Here is a 25,608-nt window from a genome sequence, read left to right as displayed (position 1 = left end):
CAGTTTCAACGTCTACAAGTACGACAGTTTATAACTGAACATTTGGCAGTAGAGATACAAGTACATGGGAATGAATCTGAGCAGCGGACTGAAGATTTGTATTGCGACTATTCTGATTTTGGTAAGTGGATGATATTATACCTAGTATATAGTTTGATAATTTTATGAGAACAATTTACATGTTTTGAATTTTGTAATTGAATATTAGCATTTTATCGTGGTTTTAGCGAATTTGCCAAATAGGGAATAGGTTATTACTGTAGTTATTGTCTAGCTTTCCATAAGACCAATATTGAAAATATAAATATTTCATTTAGGTTTTTTAACGAAAAACTAATTTTCCCAGAACAGTGGCTAGTATGGATATTGTTTTTAGCCCGAAACTAAGATATTCCTAAATATTTAGAGGACATCATAGGAGCCGTTCAGCCGTTTTTGAAATTATTGTGTGCAAAACGTTACTCGTATTGTAGTATAGATGGGTACGTTATCGCATATTGTTGTGTAACTACGGTAGCGAAAGAGAATCGACCGAAATTACACATCTGCTTTATAATGACCAATAATGGGTTTCGTAATGAAGAGAACTAATTTACAGAACAGGCATTTTAACATTTACAATTGGAATAAGGCATAACTGAAAGTCCCACATTGGAGGTACAAGTACATGGAAATGGCTCTGGGCAGCCAACTGGTGATTTCGTTTGCGATTATTCTGATTTTGGTAAGTGTGGACAATATTATACCTAGCACAATGTTCGACTATTTTATAAGAACAATTCACCAATTTTAAATATTTTAATCGAATCTCAGCATTTTTATCGTGGTTGTTAACTTACCAGTATAGTTAGTGTAAATATAATACAGATTAGTACGAAATAGAATGTCAGGAACCTCTTTAAATAATAATTTGTATTGAAAATTGAAAATTATGGTTTAACATGTAGAGCCAATGGGGACAAGGAAATATCAGCAATTTCAAGATGTAATTATGTATTTACTACACTGACCACAGGCATGTAAGGGTCCAACGATTTTGAAGTATTCAATTAGTCTTTCGTTATACTCTTGGCAATACCATTACTAATATTACTTTAATTTCATTTGCCCACATAAATGTTAGATCTAAAAGTAAATAAAAAATAATAACAAGAGTAAAAAGTTAGCGGTTAAAATAGTTGAGAAAATATGTATAATGTGCGAAATCTATCAAGCACTTTAAATATGAATGAGAATATAGTGATTACTTAAAAGTTAGGTCTTTTGGCAACACTTCAAAGACTAAAATATTTTAAGTTAAAAATATGCATTGGACAATTTATCATGCAGATAGAAACCTTACAATACTTATAGATTTTTTTAGGTTATGCCTTCTATTTTTAAGCTCACGATGATGGGACATCTTTCGATGTTACAAAATGCGTGTTGAGTCGAGGAAATCGTAACAAATGTTTATTTGCGTTGGTCAGCAAAATAAAAAAAGATAGTTAACATTACTTTTGAATAGTAAACAATGTAATGATGAGTTTTTGCAGTTGATAAACGTACAACTAGTACAGTGCAATAAGCTTGAAAAAGACCAAACCAGGACATAAAAAAAGTTTCAAACCAGCGCCAAATTGTTGAATACACTTCCATCAATATGTAAAAAAAAGTTAAACTGATTTGAGTGTCGGGTTTGGGGAGGAGGGGTTGAAAATAGGATTATTTTTACTTTTTCGCAAATACCTCAAAAACGGTGCGTTTTCCTCAAAATATAATGAACTACAAAATTAATCTACATTAAATTTCAAACAAAATGATATCATGGAATATCTGTCTACTATGAACGGTTCAGGAGATATTTGCGGGTAAATGTGATTTTTTATTAAAATTCCAAAAAAGTAGTTTTTTTAAATGTAGAAAAACCATGTACACCCATAGAAAAAGTTTCTAATGAGTGCCAAACTGTTCAATAGACCTCCCTTAATATGTGTAAAAAAGTTACACTGGTTTCAGTGTCGGATTTGGGAAGGAGGGTTTAAAGAAGAGGAAGGGGAATAAGACTTTTTTACTATTTTACAAATATCTCGAAAACGATGCGTTTTTACTGATATATTATGAATTACCAAAATAAAGAACATTACATTTCGAGCAAGATGATACCATACAATACCTATCTACTATGAACGGTTCAGGAGATATTGAGGGGTAAATGTGATTTTATCTGATGATAAAAAAGTGGCTTTTTAAATGTAGGAAACCCACGGACACCCATAAAAAGGTTTGTAATGGGTTCTAAATCGTTAGTTAAACCTCTCTTAACATGTTTAAAAACGTTACACTGATTTGCGTTCCGGTTTTAGGTAGAAGGGGGTGAAAACAGGATGGGGAATATTATTCATGAGTAATTTTGTAAATTTGGTATCATTTTATAAGAGCCAATATAATCAATTAACTTATCTTTTCTTTATTTTTCAATGTTTTATCTAAATATGTAAATACTAGCAGAATGCCCGTCCGTCGTACGGGGTTGGCATATTAGCATAAAATGCTTATTGCAGTTATGCTCAAGCTTTGCGTTTGCAATGGGGGAGGACACAGTTTGATAAAATTTGATTTTTAAAATTTACGGTATACTATAGTATTACACATCTACCATAGCCATAATGTTATACCACTTCCCCTAAACAACAGAGAAAAATTATTAAAAATTAGAAATATCGCAAATTATTCATGAAATTAAAAACATAAACTTAACTGTAAACAATCCTACTTTGATAGTTCTCATTGCGTATTACAGTTTTTTGTTGCTGCTTAGTTCAAATTAGTAAAATGCAAAAAATAATAGTGCTGCACCCTGTTGGTAAGCCTTATAACATTTTAATGCTTTTGCATATTATAAAACCAACTTTTTTAGTTGAAACAGCTGACTAAATTCTTTAATTCCCTTTAAATATGAATACTCATAAGGTTAACATGGGGAACTACGGAGCCACTGGGGCGGAGCCCGAAAGGATTTTTGAGATAAGAATTTGCCTATATGTTAATCGGGAATGGGATCTATCATCATGCCAAATTTCAGCCCAATCCTTCCAGTAGTTAATGCGTGATTGAACTTCAAACAAACAAACAAACAAACAAACACACAAACAAACACACAAACTTTCACATTTATAATATTAGTAAGATAAGATAAGACAAGATGAGATGATGGATGTTGTGTTTGTATACTACTTAATCGCACGGGAACCACTCAAAAGATCTAAATAAAACTTCACATGGAGGTAGCCAAATCAAATAAAACCAAAATAGAACCAAAATAATGTTTATTTCAGTAAGTAAAATACTATGTTACAATACTTTGTCAGTACAAATTTTATAGTTATGCCCGTTATGCCATAGTTATGTAATAATATACTGACATAGTCATTAAATATTCCTCTCATATAGGCTACTGCCCGTGCGTGAGAAATTTCCTCTGTAAATAAATATTATAAATTGAAACAAAAATTAGATATTTATAAAAAAATACATGACAGTTAATTGGTAATAATTTGATTGAAAGAAAAAAATAAAGAATAACTAAAATAAAAAAATAAAGGAATACAAAATACCGAGAAGACAGTTTTATTATTTAGATAGTTAGTGCAGCTTGGACTAATAAAATCCAGACAAAACTCAAAAAGCAGAAACCATTCGAATTGTCAAACTTTCGATGTTTGCTACTAGCCTGTTTGGAGATAGTAGCTTCTTAAAATTTGATAAAGTAAACGTGTTAACAATTGTTAACATATTATGTTTGGATTAGGATTTGAAATAGATACTTGGACTCGTTCATCAACGTCCTGCCCGTTGCAAAGAATAATTGCAACAGCTTGTTTTCACTTAATTAGTTTTTTCTTATTTCATTACGTTTAAAATGGCCTCCTTGAATTAATAGAGACATCTTAGTCATTTTTCGTGATAGCAGGTCAACAACATCAGGGGTTGTAAGCTGCCGTACTATGACTAGAAACCTCAAAATATTCTTCATTTAGTCGTGCTAGAATACTCTTTTCCATATAGGGAATAAGCTATTACCATAGGTCTCATTGAAAGACCTAGACCCTAAACCCTAAACCTTTCCTCGGATTAAATTTGACCACTGCTCGGATTTGGTCCATCCCCACTCAAATCAGTGTAACTTTTTTACATAATGAGGGAAGTGTATTCAAAACAATTTGGCGCTGGTTTGAAACTTTTCTTGATGTCTTGGTTTAGGTCTAATTGCACCGTACTAAACCTAAACAGGTAATTTCACAGTAGTTCAGCAAAAATGTATTTTTCATATTAATTTAAATTGTTATTCAAATTTTAATTTAGTTAGAGTAGATTCAAAAGTATAGACGCTCGAAGAGTAGACAAATCGGCCAGTCCCAGTAAGCTGTGTAAGTTAGATTGATACTTTAGAGGTAGATTGAATCTTTTTGGCGCAGTTCTGGGTCCTTTGGTGTAGTCCCGGGAACCCGGTGGCACAGTTCAGGTAGCCTAACTGGGCCCTTTTCTGTAGTCCCGGGAACATGGTGGCGCAGTTTGAGAGCCTAACTGGGTCCTTTGGTGTAGTCCCGGGAACCCGGTGGCACAGTTCAGGTAGCCTAACTGGGCCCTTTTCTGTAGTCCCGGGAACATGGTGGTGCAGTTTGAGAGCCTAACTGGGCCCTTTGGTGTAGTTCCGGGAACCCGGTGGCACAGTTCAGGTAGCCTACTTGGGCCCTTTAGTGTAGTTCCAGGGACTTGGTTCTGCTCAAGCCATATATTTTTAAGATGGTAAATAATAACAACCAAAAACAAAACTAGCACTATAGCTTACTTCAAAGTTCTTTACGTTAAAAATTAAATTGAAATATTGGAAATTTTCAGATTGTCATACAATGCTCTGGAGAAGAAAAAAAATGGAACAGTAAGTGTGCTTTTGTAAAATCTTAAATTTATTTTTAACTTATAACATACTTGTCCTTAATGTATGTATGTTTAGGTGTGTGTGCGTGCGTGCGTGTGTGCGTGTGTGTGGAAGTGTACAGAGCTACAGACCACACTTGTGGTCCGATTGTAATGCAATTTGGCATGTGACTAGTCCATAGTACCTCCAGACATTTGTTAAAGTTTTTAAAATTTTATTTAAGGGTGGTTTCCCCATAAAACCCCTAAAATAACGGAAAATCAGAACGATCCTTTACAGAAAAAAGACCAAAATTCACAAGCTTGCCTGACACAGAAAAGTGCCCTTGAATCAACATCTCTACTGATACTCCGTGATAATGTTGCTCATTGGCATTGCTTTACAAAGGGTGTGGATTCTTCGCACGTCATTAGACAACACTTTCTCTTGTTGAAAAGACAGTTTAGGAATAGCATCAAAGCTGCCAAGTCTTTTAAAGTGCTTGATATTATAAATAAGTCTGTTAATAAAACCGAGATTGTCTGAAAGATTGTAAATGAAAATAGAGGCTTGAGGAAACCATCTTCTGATATTATCAACATCAAGGATGAGAGTGGTTCAAGTATTGGTGATTGAAAATTGGTTTCTAATATGTTCAATAGATATTTTGTGAAAGTAGGCAGTGAAAATTGAAATGCTCGCCGAAATTCTTCTACTAATTTGAAATCTGTTTCTTCTGAAACCTTGTTTTTCTTAATACCTGTAAGCAAGAAAGAGGTAGTAGAAATAATCATCTCCTTGAAAACAAAGCCATCATCAGGCTGTGATAGTGTGTCATCAAATCTTCTGAAGTCCTGTTGTGAATTTTTGGTATATCGTTTGGTTCATATCATCAACCAATCCTTTCAAACGCGAAGTTTATCAGTCGCAATAAAATTATCTATTGTAAAGCCAGTCTACTAGTAAAGCAGTGTTCAAGATCTAATGATTTAGACCTATTTCAATAACTTCCAACATTTTCAAAAACGATTGAAAAGGCAGGTATTTTAAATAGGTTGTTGACTTTCGTGAACCAAAACAATCTTTTGTGCCCCAATCAGTTTGGTTTCGTCAAAGGTGGGTCTACTGTCAATGCAATGTTTTTGAATCATCGATAGGTTGTGAATGCATTAGACAAAAGAGCATCCTGCCTCTGAAGTCTTCTTTGATCTGCGGAAAACTTTTGATATGGTATCTCATGATTTATTGCTAGAAAAGCTTGACAACGTTGGAGTACGAGGAGTGACGAATCCATGGTTGTCTTCTTATCTCAGAGGACGAAGGCAAGTCGTTCAATTACCATACACAGAAAATAACACCCTGAAAAGTGCAATCCTGATGTCTTGTTTGTCAAAGCTGGTGTGCCTCAAGGTAACATTTTAGAGCATTTTATATTCATCCTGTACCTAAATGACATCGGAAATTTAATTTCAGATGCCCATCTATGTCTATTTGCAGATGACACATCTATTGTTATGGAGAAACCTACCCACAATGCGATGGAAGTAGCTACTTTTTTGGAGTCCAATAAAATCATCCAATATTTCAGAATAATGGTCTAGCCATAGACAATCACAAAACTGCTTTAATTGACTTCAGCATATCATGAAAGAAAGAAAGAGTTTATCTCATCCCTGTGTTTGGATCTACGATGTTGCGGTGTCCCCTGTGAATAATTTGAAGTTTTTAGGGCTAAACATTGACAAGAGTCTGAAATTCACATGTCATACTGACATTGGCGCACGAAGGATAAATTCCGGCACTTTTGTTTTACGTCGGCTGGCTCCATTTGCAGAAAAAACTGTTCTTCTCTCAGCATACTATGCAGTGGTGTTCCCCATTCTCTCATATGCAGTCACGGTATAGGGAACTGAAACGTCTGCAACAAAACATATTTTTGCACTCCAGAAAAAGGCTGTGCGGGTTATTGCTGGTTGGAGAGAATCATGTAAATCGATTTTCATTAACTTATACTCACTTTCCCTTGCATCTATATTTACGACTAGCTGTGTGCCCGTTCTACGCACGGTGATCTTATCGTAGTCAGTTAAAACCTTCTTATATTAAGCACAGCAGTTGGTTTGCATACTTTCAGATATGCTGACAAAACTATTATATAAACCTTCGCAAATACAGTATCTGACAGTTTCAAGCCAAAAATAATGCTTCGCAATTAAATGTCACCCGGATCTTGTTGGTCCATATGTTAAATCCAATGATTAAACTAAAAAATGCTTTAAATATCTATGAGGCATAGCCCTGAGGTAGGACTATAATTGAAATTTACTTTCCACAATGGTTAAAAGTATTTAAGGTACCTACTACCTCAACCTCACAATTTAACACTTTATTTGTATTGACATTTTCATTATCATGGTGGTCTTGTACTTTCCGTGAAACACTGAGAAATTATATCATTAATGCGTTACCAACAGACATACACAAACAAATACAGAACTTAATTAGGGAATTTGCTATGCTTTAAGCATAACAAAGTACATCCTTATATATAATACGTGAAGGCGATTTCTACAAAACACTACTCCTCCGTTAATAATGGACGGATTTGTACAAACAACGTGTCAAAATAAAGTATTTTTTTGTGTAGACGCCCCGCCCCCTTTCACCAATTCCTGTAATAAAAATCCTCGGGCTTTGCCCCACAGGCCATCAAAATTGGATTTTCTCCCATAAGATTAACATGGGGGAATTGAAATATTTAATTGGAAACTTTGTCCCCACTAATTTGAGAGATCGGCTGGGCATAGGAACTTGGTAGGGGTGTCCAAAGAAAGGTCTTGGTCTGTAGATGAGTAATCAAAAGAAAAACTAAGCAAAATCACTTAGGGCTCTGCCCCAGAAGCCTTTAAAGATGACTCCACAGATTTGTTTACATTTTGGCCATGTGAATAATACTTTTTAATAAAACAGCTGTTCCTTTTTAAATTGTATCTCAAACAACACATATTTATTGGGAGTTACTATTTTAGTTAGAAAATATAAATAAAATTAGAAGCTTTAACATTTAAAGCTCAGAAGTTTATTTACCATTCCACTCAAGACTGAAACATAAACATGTCTGATATTGTTTACCTCCAACTAACATATGATACATTTAACATATGATAATATGTGAATATAACATTATAATACATCTTTCCCCTTTAAAAAACAGCAAACAAATTTGAAAGAATTAACTAAAAACAGTAACCAACCAAACTTCTCCCTTCTTTTGAGACCATTCCATTATATTGTATTCTGAAATCTTGATGGTAGCTTGATTTCTCTACGAGGTCTTAGTTGTACTGGCTCGTCTTGCCTTGGAACTGACTGGGAATTGTTTTGTTGAGTGAGTGATGGTTTCAGATGGCAGCGATTTCTTCTTAATGTAGCCCCGTTATCACCTTCTACCCAGTAACTTCTTGGAGTTGGTCCTTGATTAACAATCTTTCCCTGCTCCCACCTTCCTTCATTTCTGAAGACAACTCTTTCGTTATTTCTTACAACCCTTAAGTCTTTGGCTGACCGATCATAATATTTTTTCTGCAGGTGTTGTCTTGTATTTAACCTGTCTTGTACTCCATCATTCAGCGTTGGTTTCCCTCAGTGACCGGGATCGTTGTTTTACACCTGCGTTGTGGGATAGCACCCTCCTTAAGCTGAATATGATGACATATCGATATCGATAACATAACATATCGATGACACTCTCTTAATGAGTCCTAAATTGACACAATCTTTCAGTCCTAAAATCGGCAGTTCATGTTCGACATTCACTACAGCAAAATTCACATCTGCAGTTACACCTGTAATTGTTTTACATTGTAATATCACAAGACCTAGAGGTTTGATTTTGAATTTTTCATCACACCAGGCTGAGAGTACATAAGAACTACGTTTTACGTGTGTAATGTTCATTTTCCGTACATAACTAGCAGGTAAAACACTGATCTCTGCACCTGTATCTAGTTTAAATTTAACTTGTGTACCACCAACAGTCAAGTTTTCCATCCACGATTTTTCACTTTGACCTTTCACTCAACTAATGTTTAAGCTTACCGAGCCTAAACTAACATCGCTCACACAAGAGTCTTCATCGTGTTGTTCCTCGTTTGTAACAGCATGAGATTTTATAGTTTTGCTCCTACAAACCTTTGCAAAATGATTTTTACCATCACATTTCGAGCATGTTTTGCCATATGCAGGACATTTACCCCGTACATGTTTGTAGCCGCAAAAGCTACATAGATCATTCTGTTTTTCTTTTGCAATACTCCGCGAAAGTTCTTGATTTGGTACATTATTAACAACACATACACTGTATGGATCCGACTTAGTCCCCGAAAGCTTGGTTTCATTGTGCTCTACAATAGTCCTACATTGATCCTTGCTACTCTCTACAATCATACAGAAATCAATAGCTTTTTTCAAGTCAAGTTTTGTATCTCTTAATAGACGCTCTTGAGTACTTTTATCTCTTATACCTAAGACAATTCTATCTCTAATCATATTGTCAGGTTCAAGAAACTCGCATGATTTAGCTGCTATTTTTAACTGCATAACAAACTTACTGAAGTCTTGACCTTCTTCCTGCTTCATTCTATAGAATTTAAACCACTCAAATATAACATTTTTCAGAAGACAACAGTAAGATTCAAACTTATCAAGTACGCAATCAAAACTATCTTTGTCATTATCTTCAAATTTAAAAGTATTATATACATCTAGGCCATCATCGCCTAACAGATTAAGCAGCTGCGCAATCTTAACTTCATCTTTAAGTTTCTTACCATGACCAGTTCCTATTAAGTACAGTTCAAACTTCTGACGAAATCTTTTCCAATTTTCACTCACATTTCCTTCAAAACTCATAGGTTCAGGCAACCTAAACAATCCAGATCTTCCATTATTTCTTCTAGGTTTCAAAATACACCTGACACCATGTTTTAGTTAGAAAATATAAATAAAATTAGAAGCTTTAACATTTAAAGCTTAGAAGTTTATTTACCATTCCACTCAAGACTGAAACATAAACATGTCTGATGTTGTTTACCTCCAACTAACATATGATACATTTAACATATGATAATATGTGAATATAACATTATAATACAGTTACTGAATTCTACCAAATAAGTATTTGCAATGTTATTTTCTGATTTCAAAATTGATTTTCTTCTTTATCATGTCATGTTTTGCAATATAAAGTTCTATTACGAAATCAGTGGTAAATCCTTTTATCACAGCAATTCTTAAATTGTTTCTTATTGAACTATCTTATATATATTGTACGGGTTGGTGTCTGCCTTTTTCACCACTTATGCCTACATTTTATCATATTATTATTCTACACATATCAAATATTTATGTAGAAATATCTGCTCTTATCGTGTCTAATAACATCCAAACATAGACACCTTGCCTAAAATGGTACCCATCTTGACAAATTATTTGCACCTGCCAGCTGCCTATATTAAGGACTTTGGCGCACTGGGTTGGCAACATAATTGAAAATAACACTACATTTGGGCTGTAAAATATGGTACAAAGAGAAAATACGATTTAAGCAGCTACTGTCATGACGGAAAGGTCATATTCCTTTTAAACTAGATCACATAATCCTTTATAAGATACACATTAACTATATATAGATACACATTAATTATGTATTAACATTATTGATTAACATTATGTAAACGTCAATATATACGTAACAGCCAATTTACAGTATTTTGCTTTTGGAAATGACCCATTGCTATGTCATTTGCATTATTGGTTGCCAATGAAGCCGCCAACTTCACTTCAAGTATTCCACTACACCTAACATTCCGTAGAGAGATTATTTTGACAACTTTATGTTATTGATAAGGCTGAGACCCCATGTCAAGGAATTCCAGCTTTAACAGTAACCCCACAGTCAATTTCTCAAAACTATGCTAGAGGGTTCATTCATTGGCACAGAAGTACGATATGAACTGACGCCACGTGACGAAGGAAAAATCAATCATACACTGTAACGGATATACCTCCCTTTGAATCTAGAATATGTCTTACCAAAAATTATTTTCTTTTCAAATTATACATATATTATACATACATTATATGTACATACATTATATTATACATACATTATACATTCAATTTATTATACATATTACACTGATGAAATCACAGAAGTGTTTAACTACAAAAGACCCACTAATACGATTTTTAATACTATTTAAATGTTCTTCCAAAGGATAAGGATGAGATGTCATATAACATACTAATAATAACTCCGATGACGTACGGTATGGGAAATATTTTAATCATTGAATGATCAACCAGGGTCGGAAACTAACGCAATTAATATCATTATTGTTTTTACACTTATTACTCTTTAAAGAATGCTAAATGCTTAAAATATGTATATTTCACCAAATTTAACGCAGTTAGACAAATTAACGTAAGCCTTGAAAGTAACCGTCGATTTCGACGGGTTTCCCCTAGTATACAATTATTATTTGAAATCTTTGTTAATGTTATAAAAAATTTTATATTTGCTTAGACCGAAGATGACCCGAAATGCTGTCGAAATGCTACATGAGTCGGCTTGCTATATGAAATGAAGTACTATAGACGATTTAGATTGGTAATTTATAATAAAAATTACCAAAATAGGCCACGAACTATTGATACATAAACAACGTTTAAAGCGTATTAACATTTCATGATGGTTTGCTGAATGCGTGATGTTTTACTAAAATGCGTTATCGTTTTCTTAGCATAAACTAACATTTTGGAATCCAGACAGAAAAAGCAAAACTTATACAGTTAAGACATCAATTAAATTGAATATGCCTGTAATAAATAAGGTGCAACACAAACGATAACTAATTTGTAAATTACAGTAATGTGTTGGTACGTAAAAATGATTCTTGCTGCTACTACCGGTTCAAAGGAAAAGAACCAGTACCAAAAACCAACGTTTACGGTTAAGAACTATAGTACATCCGACCAATTATATGCGTTAATAAAGGTTATTGATCACTTGGTTTTGGATTTTCTCGTAAAAAGTTATCGGCAATCAAAGTTATTTCCCATTAATTGCTTTATTTGTAAACAACTTTTAATGTAAACTTATCTGTGTCAGTTTGAAAAAAAAAAACAATCTTATACAACAACTTTTTGTTATTTAATAGATTACGTATTCCCTAAACAATGATTAAGGAAATGTGATTAAAATCACACAACGTTGGGGTTTTGGAAGTTTGTAATTTTGTTTCTTAAGTAGGTAGGCCGTGTATTCTAGGGAAAAGTACCGGTATCAAAAATCGTCGACGAAAAAGGTTGTTCTAATTGGGTAGGCGTACGTACCCAAGAGATGGGCTACGGGCCTATTGGCTGTATGGTCCAGCGATTGCATCACACGGTGAGTAGGAACTATTGACCATATATGTATATAGTCCATGGTAGGAACAGAAAGTGACACATTGGAAAATCGAGTTTAGCATCATCCGTAAACCTCTGTTTCAATCACCCACTGCAGTTGTAATTTTTACTTTACACTTTACACAACCGCCATTGAAGCACCGTCAATGAGTGGAAACATTGTTTCTAAGCTATTGGCGACGATCATTATTAAATTTAAGTCTTCTTTCTGGTTATCAAAACTGAAGAACAATTTTATACACAAAGAATCTCTGGTTCCTGACCTGGATGATGCCTAGTTATTTAATTTACGGTTACACTATATTATTCCACTTGCGGTTAATTAAATCCTTTATGTAAGAAACACGTTTTTAATCTCACTTGGATGGGACTTGCCTTCAAAACGTGATCGGAAATGGTTGCGGTATTTGTAAACAACATTTGTAAACATATCAGTGACAGTTAGAAGAAATAATCTTGATCCGAACAGCTGTTCGTTATTTTATAGATGACTATGTGATAAAAATAGGACGAAAACTTGACAAAAATCGCACAAAACTGCATTTTTGAACGTCCTTAATTTTATTTACAAATTAGTGAGGCCATATTTTTATGGCTAAGGACACTCTCACCAATCCAGTGAATACATTAAAGTGGCTTGGATCTAGATAGGTATTCTCGTTTTCCTGGGGAAGATTGCGTAAAATGCCATCTTGAGTGTTACAGAAAGACAGACAGACAGAAATTTAGATGAGACTTTTTTCGGCTTCTGACCTAAAAATTTATGATTCTGAGCAATGTACAGACAAAACTCTAATTTTATTTATATAGATTCTTTAATATTTTCAAAGCAAAACCATAGCTTTTTTACCTTTAATTCCTCACTCCAATTTAAATTACTAGAAAAAGAACCGATTTAAATGTTCCACACCATAAAACTTCCTTCTTTAATCGCCATGTGGTGTGTTTTATAATGCCACAATATTGTTCAACTCCCTGCCCGACAAGCTCAAGTCAATAAATAAGTGACACCAATGTATTCAAACGAAAACTTAAAATATTTAAAATAGAAAACTGTTTTTATTCTGTTATAAATAGGTAGTAGGGGTTTGTTACTAATGTGCAATGTTGTATTTTATTTAGGTATTTGAATAATGTAACTCAAGCCATGCAGTTACTGTGTTTTATACGGCCATAAAGCATATTTTATTTGATATAATTTGATTCTCACAAAAACAATTAGTTTAGTCCTTTTAACTCAACAAAAGTTAATTAGCTCATTAATTGCTGTAAAAATTGAAGTTCAAAAGTTATTGTATTTTATTTATCAGACAACTTCCATTTTATTTCTGACATCAGCACCCGTGCCACTCGTAGAGGCTCTCACCTTTTATCTACACCAATTCACCGGTCAACAGTTTTTAACAAATCCTTCTTGGTATCTGCAATTCGAATGTGGCATTCTCTTCCTGGCCATATCAAATCCATAGGAAACCGTGCGAGGTTTGGGGCAAAGATTAAATCTATTATATTGAGCAGTAGGTAGAGGTTAAGTGGTAGAGAGGACTTGCAAGTCCTAACTTCGCCTCTTAAATAAAGACATTTTTCATTTCATTTCATTATTTTATGTGATTTTCTCATAAACCTTATAAAGTAACGGAAATCAGGTTTTTACATCTCTAGGGCCGCAAAATCAGCTGCCCGCTTACTTTTTCAAAACATGAATGCATATTAAATACACAATAAATATCCATAGCATTGCAATAGAATTGTTTTATTGTCACCACTGCCTAACAAATATTTATTATTATTTTTGCTGATTTCCAAATTATTTCTTCACATAACCTTAAAGTTGTAGTTGTGTTGACTATCAGTGTGCATTATTATTGTGGTGAATAGTGGTAATAAGGTATAGTGTGATGAAAAATAGCGTTCGTACCACGGACCGAAATCCTATTGCAAGCTAGTGGGAGAAAGTAAGTGTCAGATTACTGAAACAGTTTATTTTTATCAGTAACTAGCTGGCCCGACAGACGTCGTCCTGTCCTAATGTGGGTTTATGTCAAATGCTTGTTCATTTTCAAGATCCTAGTTGAAGTTCGTTCGCTACGCTCACTCACCTTTACGTTGGAGCTCGTTCGCTGCGCTCACTTGCCTTCAGGTTAGCTCGTTCGCTACGCTAACTCGCCTCCAGGTTGAAGTTCGTTCGCTACGCTCACTCACCTTTTGGTTGCAAATTAGCTGTTGTCATAAATTAAAAAAAATCGTGCTGCATCCTGTTGGTAAACCTATTAACTTTTGAATTCTATTGAACATCTATATAAATAAAATTAGAGTTTTGTCTGTACATTGCTCAGAATTATATACTTTTAGGTTATTTTTACGTTTTATACATTAAAGAAGCAGAAACGAGTCTTATCTCAATTTCTGTCTGTCTGTCTGTCCCTTTGTCTGTAACACTCAAGATGGCATTTTACGCAATCTTCTCCGTGAAAACCAGAGTACATATCAAGATCCAAGTCATTTTAATGTATTCACTAGATTGGCGAGAGTGTCTTTAGTGATTTAAATATAGCCTCACTACTTTGTAAATAAAATTACGGACGTTCAAAAATGCAGTTTTGTGCGATTTTTGTCAAATTTTCGTCCAATTTTTATCACATAATCGTCTATGAAATAACGAACAGCTGTTCGGATCAAGATTATTTTTTCTAGCTGTCAATGACATGTTTACAAATGTTGTTTACAAATACCGCAACTATTTCGAATCACGTTTTGAAAGCAAATCCCAACCAAGTGAGATTAAAAACGTTTTTCTTACATAACGGATTTAATTAATCGCAAGTGCAATAATATAGTCCAATAGTGTAACCGTAAATGAAATTAAATAACTAGACATCGTCCAAATCGGAACCAGAAATTCTTTGAGTATAAAATGTTTCTTGAGTTTTGACAACCAGAAAGAAGAAGACCTCGAATCAGTGTTGTATAGGGCTGGACACTGAAATGATCGTTGCCAATAGCTTACAAAAAATGTTTCCACTCATTGACGGCGCTTCAATGGCGGTTGTGTAAAGTGTAAAGTAAAAAATCACAACTGCAGTGGGTGATTGTAACAGAGGTTTAACAGAGGAAGTGCTAAACTCGCTTTTCCAATGTGTCACTTTCTGTTTCTACTCACCGTGTGATGCAATCGCTGGACCATACAGCCAATAGGCCCATAACTCATATCTTGGGTACGTAAGCCTACATATTTATTCATAACAACCTTTTTGACGACGATCCTTGATACCGGTACTTTTCCATAGAATGCATGGCCTACCTACTTAAAAAATAAAATTACAAATGACCAAAACCCCAACATTGTGTGATTTTCGTCAAATTTCCTTCTAATGTTAATAGATCATTGTTTAGAGAATGCGTATTCTATTAAATAACAAAACGTTGTTTGGGTACGGTTGCTTTTTTTTCAAACTGACACCGATAAGTTTACACTATAACTTTTTACGAGAAAATCCAAAAGCACGAGATCAATAACATCGGGACTAGATATTAATGTATTTAATTGGTCCGATTTACTATAGTTCTTAGGTAGGTTCTTACGTAGGTACTGGTTCTTTTCCTTAGAACCGGTAGTTTACAAATTTGATATCGTTGGTGTTGCACCTTATTTATTAGAGCCGTCCGTATTCAATTTCAGTGATGTCTTAACTCTGTATAAGTTTTGCTTTTTCTGTCTGGATTCCAAATCTTAGCTTACCCGGTATGCTAAGAAAATGATAACCTATTTGAGTAAAACATTTTTTGGGCAAACCATCATGAATTGTTTACGCCTTTATATTGTTTATGTATCAATAGTTCGTGGCCTTTGTTGGATTGTTGTATTGTGTTGTTTTGTTGTATGTTGGTAACGCATTAATGTCCTTATTTCTCAGTGTTTCACGGAATGGACAAGAGCACCTTTGATACTGAAAATGTCAACCGGAATAAAGTGTTAAATGGTGAGGTTGAGGTAGTACTTTAAATACGTTTAAGTTAACCGATGTGGAAAGTAACTTTCAATTATAGGCCTACTTTAGGGCTACGCTTCATGGATCTATAAAACATTTTTTAGTTTAATCATTGGACATATGGACCAACACGATCCGCTTGACATTTAATTGCGAAGCATTTATTTTGGCTTGAACTGTCAGATACTGTATTTGCGAAGGTTTATAATATAATAGTTTTGCCAGCATATCTGCAAATATGCAAACTAATTGCTGTTCTTAATCTTAATATAAGAAGGTTTCAACTGACTACTATAAGATCCCTGTGCGTAGAACGGGCACACAGCTAGTCACAGAATAAAATTGCTTAGTTGAACCAGCTGTTGAGATTCTTTAATTCCCTTTAAATATGAGTACTCATAACGTTAACATGGGAAACTCGAGAGCCACTGGGGCAGAGCCCTTTTGACGGATCTGCACCAAACTTCACACATAAGGTTGGAAAGCTTATAAAATGGCGCAGTTTTTAACATATTCCGACACTTTCTTGTATACAGGGTGTGGAAATTGCAATAGACCATTGTTTTTAAAATTTTTATCACACATCTTAATTTCTATCTTTGAATCTATTTACAATGGAGTTTTTACAACTGAACCTCCGTTATTTTCTATTATTCTTGTTCAAAATTTAATATAGAACACGAAAATGACATTATTTACTCAAATCAATATACAGGTAATTGAGAAATCGCTGTATTAAGTTTAAAAGCATGGTTATTTTTGAAAAACATAAAATAATTTTTTGTGAAGCTAATTTTTAGACTTGGAACATTTGATATGCATCATCACACTCCATTTACTTTGTACTTACACCAAAACAATTTTGTCACACTGAGTACAAATCACCCTGTATATACACAAGCCATATATTTCATTTTTATTGCAGTTGTCAAGGGGACGAATGAACTTAGTCGAGCAAAACTTGCATACATCGAAGACTCTGTAGAAGTGTGTAAGAACAAGAACACGATTTTCAAATTCATCGCCAAGTTCACAGCTCTTACAATTGGGAGTAACAACTTAGGGGTGCGTATAGAAGTTCATACACAGAAGAACACGAACAACTGGCTAAATCAAATTGGTAATGTACTTACCTTTAGAGATCCCAAATTCGTAGGAGTCTACGAGGTTGAAAATGTCATCTTAAGCAACCTAGAGAATAAGAAAAAGTTGCATCAAGACGTAGAAAATGTGTGCGAATATATCAATGTGGACAAGAGAGATTTTTACGGCATGCCATTATACCTTATTAAGTTCCTTAATGCAGGGAAATGGTGGTGTGACACATATTATGGCAATGATCTGAGATACATAGCAATGGACGAGTGTAACGAGATTATCAAGGATTACGATGCGGGAAAGAAATATATAGGTAGGTTATGGTTTTTAATATATTTGAAATATATTTTACAGAGCATTAATTCTTAAATTAAGCTTTTATATTTTTTTTATAAAGATGACAGTTTTTTCAGTTTCAAATATCAACATATTATTTTTAGCGAACTTCCTTTATAGGGAATAAGCTATTAGCTGAAGGTCTCGTGGTATGACTTAGACCCGGGCCGATTTATTCTTTCGTTTTGACGTCCCTAGAGGCCTAAAACACCATCCGTTCAAATTTATATTATATAGATATATTATATGTATTTGTGTCCGTTACTCTTTACTCGAATAAAAATATCCGATTAGGATGAAATTTTGTATAACCCCGTAAATCTACAATAATTCAAACAAATTCGTGAACCAGTATAATCTGACAATGCGAATGGGGTGATGGGGGTCTTTATGGTGGTAAGCATTGGGTATTCCCATTTTTAACAAAAAATCTTAACATTTTGCAATTTCTTTCAACACCATTTTGTAGAGATTAAAAAAAATACATTGAAACGTTGAAGTGTATTGATATGCGCTTATTGGTAAGAGTCATTGGGCTGTTTCAAATGATAAAACAGTCATAAAACTAAAATGCAAATTTCTAATTTCACTCTGCCCTAGATATTTGGTATTTGAAAAATATTTTTAGATGGTAAATAAATCTTCAGTGGCTGTTTGAAATTAAACCAAGATGGCCACCAGCCTCCAAGGACTCTTGAGGAGAAAAAAAACAACTTTAAATATAAAATGTACGTGTGAGACTTATGGAGACAAGGAAAAGTCCATTAGCCCTTCGCTTCGGTTGATTACTGACAGGGTGTGTAGTTTATATGTTAACACTACACTCGAGGTCGGCACATAAACCGCGCAAACGGGGGGAGATAAACCTCAGAGCGTCATTTACCTTCCACGTATATCTTGGTTGATTAAATAAAAGGTGACGAATAAATAACAGCTTGTCATCATACAATACCTTTACAGTAGTGGTTTTCTCTACCCTACGAACTTTACATGATTATGTTAACAAATTTATTTGTTAATTTATTTTATGGATCTTTTTCAAAAGGAAGTCCCTCGTCTCGCATGTCCTTCTCGTGTTCTCTGGGCTTTCGTTGTGATTAGCCGCTCAAATATGACAAAAAAAAAACAATAAGGTGCGGTGGAGAATTGTCGTTGACATACCGAGAGTTGTGCGAGCAACCCAGAAGGGGAAGTGGAGAGTGTGCAAGACGGTCGTGAGGGTCATACACTGTCAAAAACCCGTCAGGTAGGCACGACTGCCGTTTGACTTCGCAGAGCGTAAGAGTGATTGGGTAGCGGAGAGTGTGCAAGTCGGTCGTGAGGGTCATACACTGTCAAAAACCCGTAAGGTAGGCACGACTGCCGTTTGACTTCGCAGAGCGTAAGAGTGATTGGGTAGCGGAGAGTGTGCAAGTCGGTCGTGAGGGTCATACACTGTCAAAAACCCGTCAGGTAGGCACGACTGCCGTTTGACTTCGCAGAGCGTAAGAGTGATTGGGTAGCGGAGAGTGTGCAAGTCGGTCGTGAGGGTCATACACTGTCAAAAACCCGTCAGGTAGGCACGACTGCCGTTTGACTTCGCAGAGCGTAAGAGTGATTGGGTAGCGGAGAGTGTGCAAGTCGGTCGTGAGGGTCATACACTGTCAAAAACCCGTCAGGTAGGCACGAGTGCCGTTTGACTTCGCAGAGCGTAAGAGTGATTGGGTAGCGGAGAGTGTGCAACTCGTGAGGGTCATACACTGTCAAAACCCGTCGGGTAGACACGAGTGCTGTTTGACTTCGCAGAGCGTAAGAGTGATTGGGGTAGCGGAGAGTGTGCAAGTCGTGAGGGTCATACACTGTCAAAACCCGTCAGGTAGGCACGAGTGCCGTTTGACTTCGCAGAGCGTAAGAGTAATTGGGGTAGCGGAGCGTGTGCAAGTCGTGAGGGTCATACACTGTCAAACCCCGTCAGGTAGGCACGAGTGCCGTTTGATTTCGCAGAGCGTAAGAGTGATTGGGTAGCGGAGAGTGTGCAAGTCGTGAGGGTCATACACTGTCAAACCCCGTCAGGTAGGCACGAGTGCCGTTTGACTTCGCAGAGCGTAAGAGTGATTGTGGTAGCGGAGCGTGTGCAAGTCGTGAACCAGACCCGATTAATTCAGGGGAGGGGTATTAGTGAAAGGAGGTATAGTGGGTAATTATATCTTCATAATTGTTGCTTCATTTGTTGTAAATTCTGTAAATTACTTTTTTTAGTTTAAACTAAAAGTTTTGATAAGTTTGTTTTTAAAGTAGCCTACTTGATTCTTAGTATAATAAAAATATGTTTTGACAAAAAAAAATTAGCACAACCGGGGAATTTGGTACAGATGTTAGGTGTACCTTCCTTTTGAACATACTAAAAGTCCCCTAAAATTGAAGCTGTGCTACAGCCGCCATATTGGAAAATGGCGGCATATTTCTGTATTTTTCAATATAGTGACTTTATTATTAGAGATACAGGAAAAAGCTAAACATACAAAATGTAGGTCATCTAAAAATACAGATTTTTTGTATTTACCATCTTTCTCTAAACCCAACGGTTTTTGAGTTATTTGTTATTAAGTATTATATTTAGTTTTTTCCATTTATCAAAAATAGGTGAAACACATGGAAATTGACCGTTACTTTAAAGGATTATGATAATTTATCCCATTTAGTTAAATAGTGTGATACTATAAAATCTTAAAATTTAAGCTTATTTTATGAGTAAAACAACTCTGCCACAGCAAACCTGCAGACTCAGCAAATTTCCATTTGATTGGATGTTTTATTAAAAATGTATATAAATAAAATTAGGTTCAACAGGTACCTAGGTTTGCTGCTACAGGTAGGTTATTATAGTGTGTTTTATTTTAAGTAAAATATCAATACCTTAGTATAAAATAACTAATTTTCCAAGTTTGATCAAAATATATCTATAAACAAGCAAACTGCAACAGTTAACTAATTCATAAGAATAGCATGGGAGTTTTAAATTTACAATAAACAAATTTAAATATACAAATTTTGGTTGTGTTTACTAAAAAGATGGTGATTATCCGTCACGATTAGAATATTAACCAAATGCGTTTTCAAAAGGAGATGGAGCCTGTTATTTAAGTAATATTAATTCGTACCAAGCACCGAAAATATTAATCTACCATATTTTGTAAAGTACGCAATAGTCATATTAATATTTTATCTTAATTTTTTACCCATTTAATAGTTAACATTTTAGTATTTTGATAGCACCACCACACTAACTAACTATACTTGACATCCCATTGTAAATTTGGAAGGGTGTTTTTCGTGTCTGGTTCATGTTGGTGACTAAGTATAGTTAGTTTTATTTATCAAAAATCGGTGAGACCCATCGCAATTGACGGTTACTTTCAAGGTTTACGACAATTATTCATCCCACTTAGTTGATAGTGGTAGTGCCATCAAAATATTAAAATGTTAATTTATTAAATGGGTAAAAATGAGTATAAAATATTAATATGACTATTGCGTAGTTTACAAAATATGGTTGGTTACCTCACTGCATACAATATTTCCGATACTTGGTACGAGTTAATATTACAGTACTTAATTTACTTGTTTGAAAACCCCTTCGGTTAGTATTCGAATTGTGACAAATAATCGCCATATTTTTAGTAAACACAACCAATATTTGTATATTTAAATTTGTAAATTGTAAATCTTAAGCTACCATGCTATTATTATGGATTAGTTAACTGTTGCAGTTTGTATGTTTATAGATTTATTATGATCAAACTTAAAAACAATAATTTTTTTTATACTAAGTTATTGATATTTTACTAAACAAATCACACACTATAATAACCTACCTGTAGCAGCAAACCTAGGTACCTTTTGAATCTAATTTTATTTAAATACAATTAATAAAACATCCAATTAAATGGAAATTTGCTGAGTCTGCAGGTTTGCTGTGGCAGAGTTGTTTTACTCATAAAATAAGCTTAAAATTTAAGATTTTATTGAGCGGAGCGAGCGAAGCTCTTATACATCGACTTTTATGCATTTCGTAATACGCAAACTCCTCCTAGACGGCTGAATCAATCGTTTTCAAATTTTGCATGGTAATAAAGACCATATCGGTGAGTGCCAACATCTATATGGCGTTAAAAAAGTCTCTCAGGAATCCGCCCCACTGGGTCTCAAAGTTTCAATGTAATCCTTATGGAATCAGTATTTGACACATAAACAAAGACATATGATCAGCTGTTGACTTTTGAATGCAGTAGATAAATAAATAGCTGATAGCATTGTGATATGCAGAAAACCCCCTCGCTTTTCATAGGTTATTCTGCATACGCACATGGGAGCGTAGCTTTATAGCAAACCCGAATCTTTAAACTTATTCTACTTTATGCTATGAGCTGGGTAGCTGTTCAATAAGAGAATCAGATTGTGTTCATCAAATAGGATTTTAATTTGTCTAAAGTAATCAAGCTTTAATACAGTGACAGTTACTCTTAAGTATAGCCTACTAACAAATACCTGGTAAGAACCGCTCTGGAGGTAGCTTGAATCTTAGATTTATAATACCCAAAACGAAGTGAAACTATTCCCTTGTAATCTAATCAAATCAAAGTATTAATCCCCAAAAGAATTCCTTCAAAACAAAACACGAAACCCCAACTAACTTACAGTCCCCTTAAATCAAAACTTCCCGTACAAACCCCCGACTACAGGGCCTAACCCCAAGATAGAGAAACCAGTACTCACCCAACTCTCCTGGGCACCTTGCCCCGGGCAACTGACCCCTTTCTCTACCTCAGGTGGCCTATTTATTGACCAGACAGCTACTGAGTGCAAAGCACCCAGTGTTTACCAAAACACCTCCAGCACGCTTCCTAGTTGGCAAGGTCACTATCTACAATTCAACCTCTATAACCTCTAGTTTACAAATATCTACAAATATAAAACCTATATCTCCCTTACATCCCCCCTTCTCCTCCAGACGATGTCCTCAGCGTCTCTTTTAACATAAAAAAAATTAACGACAATTTCAAACAAAAGTTTTACAAAAAAAAAAGTCCCCCAATTATAAAAAAAAACCCTAAGACAAATTACTTTACAATATTTCAAAACTGAGAAAACAAAACAAATTACATTTTTATCCATAATCTTAAACATTTTAACTAAAGCATTGTTTTCCTCAGTGGTGATAGCAATGAATGAGTGCAAAGCGCCTTGTCTCCAGTGGGTAGATGGAATGTGCTGAGTCACCAGGTAGTTTTCTGTAGTAGTGCTGATGTAGACAACTAGCTGAGTGTGCAAGGTCGGCCAACTTCAGCTTGTCAGCTTACCAACTTGGACTGGACTCCAAAACAATGCTAATTTTTCTGAAAACAACTAAGATAAAACATTACTATATGAAATAAACTAATCAAACATTGGATAAGCATATCCACACTAGCCAGCCAGTCCTGATTGAATAAGTAAAGGTATACTATCCTGAGGCCAGCCCTTGTTAAACTTGATTTAAACTCACAAAACACCCCTTTTTACTTTAAAAACTGAAAGTTAATTCTCCGAAACTGAAAAGAAAAACCTCCAAAGTGCTTCCATACAATGACCGCTAAAAAAAAAACATATTATAATTTACCTACCTATTCTAATTAAGCTATTAAAAACCAGTACATATCGTAATAAAAAATATTACCCTATTAAGAACTTTTATAACTTTACACTCCCACGCTCAAAATCTAACACACTAACACTCTTATTCCAAAATATAATACATATTTTTAAAATCTTGCTGATACAAAAATAACCCTAGGGTATTATCTCAAAGAAAGGTACCTATCTAAAGTAATCACAATTTGCACTATAAATCTTCAAAACAATACTAAACAATAGAACATATTCAGATACCTCACTGCCTATATCATCACTTAACCAAAATCAATACTGTATATACAACAATAACGAGATAGCGCCTACACCTAAATAAACTTACTTTAAAAAAAATATATATATACATTAGGCAATAGGCATGGAAGGATATCACTCAGGTAATCCCGCTGACTTGGGCATTCTGCCCAAAACTCTATGAATGCCATATGAGAGCCTTACTTGTTCAATCCTAAATACCCCTACTCAGTTCAGAATATTAGTACTGAAACAAGCGGCACTTCAGCATCTGTGTAGCACCTCTGAGTGATAGTGGGGAAACTTGGAAGAACAAGGATGAACAGGGAAATATTACACAGCAAATAAACAATTCAAGAAATAATACAATCCTATCAGTTACATACAAATTCCCTAAATCTGACTCAACTTATAGGCTACCTACCTAAAATCAAATACACAAATGATACATGAACAAATACTTTATTATTTACAAAAAAAAAAAATACAACTCTTTTACTTCTACGTTTTTTAGCTATCGCTACTTTTTGAATGAACTTATGTCTAAAATAAAAATAAAAAATAGAACAATGTTATCACGACAATATACCTTACTATATACAAAAATACCGGTTTCATGTTCACTCCTTCTCTCTGTCACCCTTCACCTTTAGGCTCTCCCGTGTGATATCTTTTGAGTCTACTGATATGCACAACATCCTTTGACCATTTTCCTGCCTTCATCAAGTCAATTTCATAGTTTAAAGGAGTAAGAACCTTCGATATCCTATATGGCCCTTTATACAATGGAGCGAGCTTCCTTGAGCCAATTTTCCCTACAAATGGTGCTTCCACCAAAACCTGGTCTCCTACGTCAAATGAACATTCCCTTCTCTTCTCGTCATAATACTTCCGTTGTCTCTCTTGTGCTTTAGCATACACATCAGGTAGCTTGGCCCGTATATCATGTAACGCTGTCACAGCCTTTAGTACATCATGGTCTGGAATTTTTGGCAAAATTGCTAAATCTATTGGCTGTGTGGCCTCGAACCCATGCAAAAGATAAAACGGGGAATATCCACTGGAAGCCTGAACACTCGTGTTATACACAAAGGTCACCATATCAATATACTTAGACCAGTCCGTATGTCCTTCATTGACATAGAACTTCAACATTGTTAGCAGGGTGGAGTTATAACGCTCAACAATGCCCTGACTTTGGGGATGATAAGCTGAGCTATGCTTCAATTCAATGCCCAGTGCAGAGTACAATTGTTGTAACATATCAGCCACAAGATGTCCCCCACGGTCGCTTCTAATGATGGCCGGTACACCAAATCTCGGTATAATGACTTCTAACACAAAACGTGCTGTAGCATGAGAATCCGCTTTCTCAGTGGATCGAACCACAGCATAACGAGTAGTGCTGTCCATGCAAACTAAAATATACAGTTTCTTGTTAGATCTTGGCAAAGGCCCTAAATAGTCTAAAACTATATTACTAAAAGGCCTTATCGGTGGAACAATAGGTTGCAATAACCCTGCTGGTTTCTGCCTATCAGGTTTATTAACCTGGCATTGAAAACATGACGTCACGTAGTTTCTAATGTCCGTTATCATGTTCCTCCAAAAATATTTTTCCCTGATTTTTCCAATTGTTTTAGCAATCCCACTATGGGCACCAGATGTCAATGATTCATGGTATGCTTTTAAAACGTCCTCTTTTAAACTCTCTGGCAAAGCAAGGACAAGTTTTGTCTGATGCGGCGTATATTGTTTGTAATACAACACATCGTCTGTCAACACATACAACCGCGCTGCCCTACGAACCTTGGCGTCAGCATTCTCTGGGTCCACAATCGCTGACCTAATGCTAAACAAGTATCTATCTTCTAGCTGCAACTGTCGTATGTTTACTGTTTTAATAATGTT

The 25,608-nt window shown here is 35.0% G+C and overlaps 1 protein-coding gene across 2 annotated transcripts in view; it reads left to right on the top strand.

Moving 5' to 3' along the window:
* Positions 1-603: 603 nt before the first annotated feature.
* The window catches only part of LOC129005406 (uncharacterized), a 38,013-nt gene continuing 13,008 nt past the window's right edge, over positions 604-25,608 (top strand). The window contains exons 1-3 of one of the 2 annotated variants that reach the window (XM_054434291.1): positions 604-724; positions 4,882-4,921; positions 17,285-17,770. In XM_054434291.1, coding sequence (XP_054290266.1) covers positions 668-724; positions 4,882-4,921; positions 17,285-17,770 — 583 coding nt within the window. In that variant the 5' untranslated portion in view covers positions 604-667. Of the gene's footprint in view, positions 725-4,881; positions 4,922-16,290; positions 16,351-17,284; positions 17,771-25,608 lie in introns of those variants that run through there. The other variant, XM_054434292.1, reaches the window with a different exon arrangement.

Source organism: Macrosteles quadrilineatus, unplaced genomic scaffold, assembly GCF_028750875.1.
Source record: "Macrosteles quadrilineatus isolate MER2022 unplaced genomic scaffold, UCM_ALF_1.0 Scaffold_21__1_contigs__length_2333173, whole genome shotgun sequence".
In the NCBI taxonomy this organism is placed as follows: Eukaryota; Metazoa; Arthropoda; class Insecta; order Hemiptera; family Cicadellidae; genus Macrosteles; species Macrosteles quadrilineatus.
The sequence above is the reverse complement of the archived record's forward strand: the minus strand, read 5'-3'. Positions and strand labels throughout refer to the sequence as shown.